The sequence below is a fragment of the Dendronephthya gigantea genome, unplaced genomic scaffold (genome assembly GCF_004324835.1).
Source record: "Dendronephthya gigantea isolate DGI-Jeju-01 unplaced genomic scaffold, DenGig_1.0 000035F, whole genome shotgun sequence".
Taxonomy (NCBI): domain Eukaryota; kingdom Metazoa; phylum Cnidaria; class Anthozoa; order Malacalcyonacea; family Nephtheidae; genus Dendronephthya; species Dendronephthya gigantea.
In genome coordinates, this window is record NW_021163045.1 from 1,604,488 (window position 1) to 1,613,888 (window position 9,401).

At 36.7% G+C, this 9,401-nt stretch overlaps 2 protein-coding genes across 2 annotated transcripts; one reads left to right on the forward strand and one right to left on the reverse strand.

Annotated features, from left to right (window-relative positions):
- Positions 1 to 4,514: 4,514 nt before the first annotated feature.
- On the reverse strand, positions 4,515 to 6,824 carry LOC114525745 (dynein regulatory complex protein 8-like). Its single transcript, XM_028547164.1, has 4 exons — positions 6,711 to 6,824; positions 6,439 to 6,511; positions 6,254 to 6,333; positions 4,515 to 6,158 (listed from the first exon to the last, which is right to left on the reverse strand). The coding sequence occupies exons 1-4, from the start codon at positions 6,818 to 6,820 to the stop codon at positions 5,933 to 5,935; spliced, it is 489 nt and encodes a 162-aa protein (XP_028402965.1). The 5' UTR covers positions 6,821 to 6,824; the 3' UTR covers positions 4,515 to 5,932.
- A 118-nt stretch (positions 6,825 to 6,942) lies between these two features.
- LOC114525729 (serine/threonine-protein kinase Nek2-like) lies at positions 6,943 to 9,150 on the forward strand. The gene is given in 8 exon segments (XM_028547148.1): positions 6,943 to 7,105; positions 7,333 to 7,550; positions 7,630 to 7,867; positions 7,946 to 8,035; positions 8,038 to 8,157; positions 8,289 to 8,377; positions 8,475 to 8,708; positions 8,786 to 9,150. Coding segments are annotated over 8 exon segments (1,401 nt in total). The 5' UTR covers positions 6,943 to 7,006; the 3' UTR covers positions 9,099 to 9,150.
- The last annotated feature ends 251 nt before the right edge of the window (positions 9,151 to 9,401 follow it).

Genomic DNA, 9,401 nt, shown 5'->3' on the forward strand with positions numbered 1-9,401 from the left:
ATTCTCTGTACTTTGGATTTCATAAACATTTACGGCCATTTAATGACATACAGAATTATGCTTGACACAAATTTTGCTCGGGACATATTTATCAACAAGTTCATTTATGCATCTGTAATTAGACCGTGAATACATAAAACCATAATTTACTTTCCAACAATTTATTACACGGACTGTCATGTCCAATTCTATTGATTGATAGATATTTAGTGAACATATTTCGTTCCTCCTTTTAATAAATGGTAAGAATTTAGAAAGTTAACGTGTTGCAATTACTTAATTACCAACGCTAAGTTGCAATTAGGATTTGACCATAAGCGGTTGAAATGGTCGTTCATAAAGACACGATGTTGCAGCTGGGTGCAGTCATGCATGAAAATATTTCATTCCACATTACTTTGGACACAAGAGCTGCAATTATGGTCATTTCAAAAACAATACGGTCTTTCAAAACACGTCAGTAGGAGCGAAATTGATGCTTATTATCGGCTATTTTGTTAACGCAGGTGTTCGGACATATTTGTTTGGAATAAACACAATATGCGTCATCCTGACTAGAGTTGGTGAACACTTACAATGTCAAATATGCGACTTTGCCAGCTAGACCATAAAATATTTTCCCCCACCAATATCTATTCACTTTTATACACTGACATAAAAAAACAAACAACTAGTGCAAGAAAATATATTGGTTACTAACATATAGAATAGATGGTATCGATAATCCAGCCTGGATATGACAAGACCTGTTTTAGCCGGACTTGCTCGTTTTCACATGTCAAAATGTATGCTCGGACAAATACTTCGGCGATTATAGCATTCTAATCTAGGTTAATCGATAAAGCTACTTTGAGATAAAGCAGGCTTTGCTAAGTCGGTTGACCCTTAGTTCATTGCCTAGACGGACGATAATTTTTTTATATCAACACTATTTTGGGTAAAATATCGATGATTTTCACTTGAAGCACCCATTAGAAATACTCAAAGGTAATTCGATAAATTCATTGAAAAACATGTGCTTCTTTGAACATGTGACACTAATGTTTATTTGAAAGATTTAGTTTACGATTGTTTCTGTAAATTGCAACATTTGTGAGTTTGCCCATCTCAGCAATTTCATGTGGTAATAATTAATTAACCTGTTCAAAAATAGACTCCTCCGAAAAGCAGGACGGTTTTAAAGCATTTCCACATTAGAACACAGTTTTGCCCAAACTGTCTTTAATGAAAACACTTTATTGGTGTAAAAAACTACCAGAGAGTGGAATAAAAAAAAATGCTTGCGAGTAACTCTAAGACGATTCTGTCAACACATCATAATTACCATACGCCACCTTGCTTCATGTACATAAGCCAATATTTCACAGATTACAAGCTATTCAACACAAATTCTCTGTTTTTTGCCCAGCCCAGTAATATAAAGGGCGCCACCAATAACAACGCTATCTACTGTTGAATCGTGCGATATGGGTGGTCACCATTTAGCGTACGGAAATCACGCTGTGTTGCTACACACGAGAACTGAGAAGGAATGCAGATTTGAATATGAAACGCTAAATATGAACTAATTGGAGATAAGGATCAGATTTAAAACGCTATGAATCTTATAAAATGTTGCCAGATTTGAAGCATGAATCGTGATTATAGGATGCTCTATAAGAAGTGAAAATAAGTTCTCGTTTGTTTAATGAAAACGGAAGGTATTTTTTTATATTTTGCCTCGACACAGTGCTAAACAGCTTTCAATGTCTGGTTTAAATAAAATGTCTTTTAATGAAGTCCGTAACTTTCAACTTTTTCAAAAATATCAAATAATCACAACAATATTGTATGCAGTAAAGTATTTATTTAAATTTTACATAGGATTAATTAATATAAAAAAATAGATATATACATTACTTCACCTATATACACAGGATTCCCTCATACGTACAGTTATATTTACATACTCCTAAATTAACTACATTTATTTACAATTTCTATCGGGGGAAAACGTTCCCACTCATTCAGTAACGATGCGCACATGCATATCAATATGTTTCGTGTACATATAATACAAGCCATTTTCCTGTGTCTTTGGACAAATTGTACGGTTGCTTAAATAGTTCGTTTTATACTGTTCAAACAGCTATAGCCCGTATATAACGTAAACTTGCTGATGGCACCGTAGTTTTGCAATGTTTTTGAGTTTTGGCACGAGTCTTGTTGTCCAATGGTTCAAACGGTACGCTTTCAGAAGTAACATGCTACTGTGCCAGACTTGTTTGTGAACTCTGTATTCACTTATAGCTAGCATAATCTGAATCTTCATGCGTCGTGATAATGACATGTTTATTCCTTCATTTCAACAGCTGTGTCCAAAGCATTTTCAAGTCCTTTAATGTACTCCATCGCCAACAGGAGAATCTCGAGCTCGCTCAGGTTTTTTGAATTCACTATCTCTGCCGGCAGTGTCCTCATCAGAGTAACGAACGCTTCGTCCATCTTATCTTCCCGTTGAAGAGGCCATGTGTTTGAATCGAGAATGCTTTCGTCGGGGAAACTGTCCAATCTGCTACACGACTCTTCAGTGTATCCTAATTCAGTTTGGGTAAGCATATTGGTATAAGATGTGGTGAAACAAATCGTTCGGTTAAGAAAAGAAGTAAATCAGATCCGATATCTGGAGTCGACTACAATTTCACTCAAAGGTTACCCAATGCGTCCTTTCCTCTCGACTGCTGCTTTGGAACTGACAAGTCTTTATATTGGCCAGCTGTATTTAAGTTACCTGCGCCTTGTTTTGAATTGTGAAGCTCGTAATCTCTCTATTGTTAACAAACCCCCGCGCTCTTGAATAAAGAAGTATTTTAATATCGGTATCAGCCTTTCCAGTGCCGAGGCTACGCACTAATGGACGTGGCAATCTCGAGTTTTCTAAATATTACAGCTAATTTCACGACGTTTTCTTCAGAGACGTCTAGTTCTTGAATTCGCAACATAACGCAGGCATCGGCTGGTGTATTTCAAGTAAGAGTTTCAATTCATCCCTATGTATACATCCGTCATTAAGGAACAAAAGGTAGCTGTCGGACCGGAACTTATGAGCAGTTAACCTAAGTCTCTCTTTCCTCAGCTGTTCAAACTTATAGAATCGGTAATAATCCATTCAATGTCAACATTCCAATACACAATACTACCACCGTGGGAAAGCCTAGCGCAGCTGTTGTGTGTTGTTCCCAGCAGTTATACCCGAACTGGTCAGACATTGTGAAGATCAGGTGACGATAGTTGAGATGACCAGGTGACCATATAAACGCTGACATATCGCCGAAATTAGCAAATACAATTTGGTGAACAATGTACGGGGTTCACGCAAGGCAGCCCTAGCTAATTCACCAAAAGAACTCTCTCGAAATCAAATTCGAAAACCAAAGCAAACAACTGAACAGAATGTAGACGCTAGCCTAGGACACTTTCGCAAACTAGGAACAGAAATCAAAGCTCGACCAGAAGTCATCGAAGGTTTTTGGTAGAAAAGTGAGAGAAAGGAACCGATTTATCGTAGAATAGTAGTATTCACGTTTGGGAACCCTGCATCTTTTTTCAGTGAGAAAGGCATAGTAACATGATGCTATTCATGCTAATATCATCATCGTGGATCCAAAAATTGGCACGGATAGATGAAGTGGTTTTTTTTATTCTTGGTAAGACATGTGCATTGAGCAGGTCTATTATATAGACACCCAAAGACATGCAGCTGTCTAACAGCTGTGTTGCGGTTACATATTATTTTTGTACTTTTATTTTACTAGATCCAATTCATCCAAAGAAGTTACGACTATTTCATAAGATCACAGCAAGCCTCATCCAGTAAACTTTGCTTAAAGCAATGGGGAGTTTGGCGGTCGTAACCAAGACATCTTGAACATCTGCGTGATTGAAAACAATACGCTTTTCCCGCCATAAATGTCTGCATTTCAAAACTGCCACATGTAGCAATTAGGAGGAAATTTCATTCTAATCCCCTCAGATGAAAAAGGTTTCGTTCTTCAATCACGCAAGCAAATGGGTCACCGTTTTTTGTTAGCTAAGTTTGCTTTCCCGACCGAGGGATTGATAGATAGGGACGAATCTCCAGCTGACAGATGCCACCAGCATTTAATTGAGCACGGGCTTTGTGTTAACGATACAAGGAAAATATGTGATAAAATTTAAATAAAGTTCTGATAGAATTTGAATAGCGCATATCTTAAGTTAAACATTACATAAAGAGTGATGCGAAGCATAGAGTATGAAAATGCCACGGAGAAAATTTTGCGAAAAACATTGAGCATATACAAAGTATATCACCAAAGTTGGGAGGCTTTGAATACGCAAATAAGTCGAGTGTCTCCACTTACAGTTGCTGTTATTCTTCGAAATAATTTCCGATTCACAGCAGTTCCGTTGAATGCAACGTCGAAAACTACACAGGTTTTGAAAATGTGGGAAAACAACAACCCAAGATGATTTATAGATGTTGTGCTTATACAAACAGCATGTCCTTGGTGACTCAAATTCGAGACTGTCTTTTGTAAAACCGTTTCTATAGTGTTGAAAGCAAAAGGTTACTAGTTATGCCATTCAATTCACATACCGAGATTGTTATCGGGGCGTGTGTATGGGATTAAAGTTTCACTCGTTTGAAATGAGATAAGAAAGTGACATTGATAGCATATAAGATTTGTCCAAAACACTGAGATACATTTCACATTGTGGTCGGTCTAAAAAGAGAGTTATCGTCGGTAGTGTTCGATTGTTCGCAATATGTCTTGTGTTCGGCGGCAAAGCTTCACTATTATAGCATCTATCAGTTTGGCATTTTGGGTATAACATATAGATGTAACTTTATTTCCAGTTGAATTTAACACTGCATAACCGAAATGCTGCCAGCCTGACTGAGAGGTTCTGAGATGTCTAAGGCCCTATTCCAATCATAACAATGAGTAGTTTATCATACAATAGATGGTGGCACTGCAAACTAAAGAGCTGCCTGTCTGACTGAGAACCTTTGAGGAGCAAAGTCCTTATTGCAGGAACAACAATCACTTGCTTGTCATGCAATATGTCTTACGATGTTATATTCTGTGTTGCAGAAAGATTACGATGAAGACACCAAATCTTGTAATAGCCGGGTCTTGAAGTAACAGACACTAGAGATCGTTCAATTACATTTCACAATCAACAAATGAAGAGGCACGGTAGCTTTAAATATACTGTTTAGTAGGATTTATAATAAACGTCAGTTGATAGCAAGATCGCCCAAAAACGACGCATGAATTTTCGTGCTATTTTTAGGTATATTCAATACGTGCAACGATTTTGACCAGCCCAACAATCCTGAGGGCAATTTTCTAAAAACGGTATAAGATCTATTGTGCTTATGTGTACCAACTAGCAACAGGAAATGCTAATGCATAATATTCATCTCAATTTAGTTGACAAGGTCATTCACAAGCAAGGTTTCGAGTTGAGATGTCTTGGGTCTCTTGGCACTAGGAGCATTCTTGCATGGTAGCAATTACGTCTGCTTTTCTTTGTTTCTGAACCGGTGCTGTCGTCGTAACGATCGTCAATCGTTAGTATATGTTCTATAACAACATCCCTACTATATAAAGGTTCAACCTATGAAAAGGCCTTCATTTTTCAACCTATGATATACCAATTTTAAGTTACAATAATTTTTTCAACCGTATCATATCAATGTGTGCAAACGCACGTTCCGTTCACATCGATGAAGACCAATCCTATACGTTAGGATTGTTCAATAGACTGAACCACCTTGCCTTGATACAATCTTGAAACTCGAAGCTACCGGCCAATAAGTTTCATGCCCTATATATTGAGCATCTTCTTGTTTATATATACATCTTTGCCGGTAGATACCCAATATTGAAAGTGCTTCATATCGTCAGGATTCTTCAACAACCATCATAGGTATGTAATCTTTATAAAAAACAACTCCCTGATCCGGGTCAACAGATGCGGACATCATTTCTTCCATCTCTTCTTGGGTAAATGGTTCTCCAGATTCTGTGACATACTTTGTGAGCTCTTCTGTAGTTAGATATCCTTTATTATCCTGATCTAACACTTCAAAAGCCTTCCTTAACTGCTCTTCTGTGCATGGCTTGTATCTGAAAAAGAACTGGCAATTTAGCATCGTGTATCATTCCTGCTAATAAATTTTCAATGAAATGAAATGAAAAAAAAACACACGAAAACATCTCACTTCTTCTGCATCAAAATGTTCATCATGACAGGTTCAAATTTTTCATATCGTACATATCCCGTTGGTTCATCTTCCTCTACCTAACAGGATCACACCAGATCAGGCATAAAAAAGTCATTGAGCACACATTTTGTACAACTTTGTTTGCAAATTTGCATCATAGACAAAAATACTTAGTATATTACATCAGCTAAAATGTCGTGTAATTCTCCCTCCGTTGGACAGCACTTCAGAGATCTCACGATTGTGCCAACCTCCCTAAAAGGTCCATAAATTGAACTTATTCATGGGGAAAAAATACACGATATGCCATAACGATAAAATGTATTTTGCAACTAAACGTCTCAACTTTTATAATAATATCAACTATCAACTGTATCAAGTACATTATTTAAAACGAAAACAGAAAATTAAAATATTTTGCTAGATTTTATACAACAATATAAAACAGACTCACCGCATGTCGACTGTTTTATTTGATTCATGATCAAATATATCAAAAGCAGCAGAAATACTCTTTTGTATTGCCGCAGCAGACTGATCAGAATTCTCCACTTGCGACGCCATATTGTTTATATCGCGACACCATGGCAACTAGACGCGACAGTTGTGACGGGGTGGGTCTGGTAACGATTTGTGACCTCATCCAATGAAAATGCGGGAATTTCAATTTCCGTTTGCTAACGCCATATTTGATTTATGTTGACAATTCGAATGTTTTGAAAAAAATTTTGATCATACAAATTCTATGAAATGCCGTCGACAAAACTAGACAATTACGAAGTTTTAGAAACCATAGGCTCTGGGTCCTATGGGACGTGTAGAAAAGTACGAAGAAGGTCTGATAATAAGGTAGGTTTTTAGCTATATGAATTATAATTTCTTTCTTCAAACAATTCTTTTAAGACGCACATGTTAAAACATATATTTTTGGTTTATTAAATTGCTCCTAAAATCGCTATCAGTTACTCCAGAAAGGGAGAAAAGTTGAAGTATAACTAAATGAGAACTACTGTGTATTATATAACTTTTGTGTCATCTTACTTTGAGTTCAAACTTGACTATTTCTTATCAATAAGATACTGGTATGGAAAGAATTAGACTATGGAACTATGTCTGAGTCTGAGAAGCAGATGCTGGTCTCGGAAGTGAACCTGCTACGAGAGCTGAGACACCCAAATATTGTGCGGTATCACGACAGAATCATTGACAGAACCAACACAACCATATACTTGGTCATGGAGTACTGTCAAGGGGGTGATTTAAGTCAGGTTATTTCAAAATGTAAAAAGGAAAGGTAAGTTGGAATCTGTTGTTCATTTGTAATGGTTGCTCAATTATGATCTCACCAGATTCTTCTGAATTTCATTTACCAGGAGATACCTAGAGAGTGACTTTATATGGAAGCTTTTCTCACAGCTGGTCTCAGCACTTCAAGAATGCCACAAACGAGACAATGGAAAGCACATTCTGCACCGAGATCTAAAACCTGCTAATGTTTTCCTTGACTCAAACCAGAATGTGAAACTTGGAGATTTTGGACTAGCAAGGGTTCTGTCCCATGACACAAGCATGGCCAAGACGTTTGTAGGAACACCATATTACATGTCTCCAGTAAGAATTGTGTGTGTGGTAGTTTAATCTACGTATTTTTGTACACTTTTTGTCTGACTATTCAAATTTGCTTTCCAGGAGCAGATGAACAAAAGTGGATACAATGCTAAGTCTGATGTCTGGTCGCTGGGCTGTCTGTTGTACGAAGCATGTGCATTAACACCCCCCATTTTCTTGCTGCCAATCAAAAATCTCTTGCTGAGAAAATCAAGATAGGACGTTTCCGTGCAATACCATCACATTTTCCAGAGTCACTCAGCCATCTGATTTCTACCATGCTCAGAGTAAATGTAAGTTGAAAAAATCCGTCGTACTACAAGTGTCATGCTGTGATTGCAACCTCGTGATTAAATTACACAGTTGTTATAACATATTGGGAATAGCATATCCAATGTATACTCAGGATAATCTCATTACATAGGATGAACTTCGACCATCAATAAGTGAACTTGCAGAAAATCCCATTTTGAAGAAAAAGAACATTGAAAGGCTGACTACTTATCCCTCTCTGTAAGTATTCGTTAGTATGTAATATACCAAACAATTGTTGCTAGAATGGTGTACAGTTTAAGAATGTTGAAAGTAATTTTTTTATAAATTATTAAAGAACAACTGAAGTTGATCGAAGAGAAGATTCTTTGAAACAAAGAGAAAAAGACTTGGATGAAAGAGAAAAAGACTTGGATGAAAGAGAAAAAGATCTGGGAAGTAAGTGCACAATGCTCTATTACACCATGACCACTCAAGACTTGTTTATAAACATTGACATTGCTAATTCAACTCCAGGAAGAGAGAAGATTCTAAAAGAACAAGAAAAAATTCTGGAACAAAAATTGTCTCGGTAAGAATTTTTTTGCCATTGGGTAGACTATGTTGGAAGCATGCTAAAATTCCTCTCTAAAATATTTTTATATGTAGAACTGAAGTGCTTCTTAATGAGCTACAGTTGGAAAGGAGAGAATACAAACTGGACCTTGTGAAGAACAGGAATTATGTTTCAAACACAGCATACCAAGAATACAACAATGAAAATGAACATTATGATATGAACTATAATAGATACTATCAATTAGAAAAAGCTGGCTTCTCAAACAAATATGATGCAAATTTTAGAAAAGCATTGACAAGAGTTGGTTTGAAGACTACCGCAGCAGTGTTAGACACAGGTGTGCGATACCCCCGGGGACACATTGGAACAGAGGTAACAAGAAAATTGGCGCATATGAGATAACGTGATGGTCTGGAAATCTATATGTTGGTTTGTGAACAAAGAAAGTTATATAAATGGGTTGGTAAATAGATTAAAAATATTGTATAAAATAAATTAAATTTATTAAGCTTTAATTGGTAAAAAGCAACTCTGGTGAGGTGACTAGATTTAGAAAGTTTGCAATGTTTATTAAATAATAAACTTTTAGTAACATGGTGATAATAGCAATAGCATAGCACTATATGATCTTAGGTTGTCACAGTTAGAAATCATGTGTCATTGCAGACAGACATCCACAGATCCGCTAACTCATTTGATTATTAA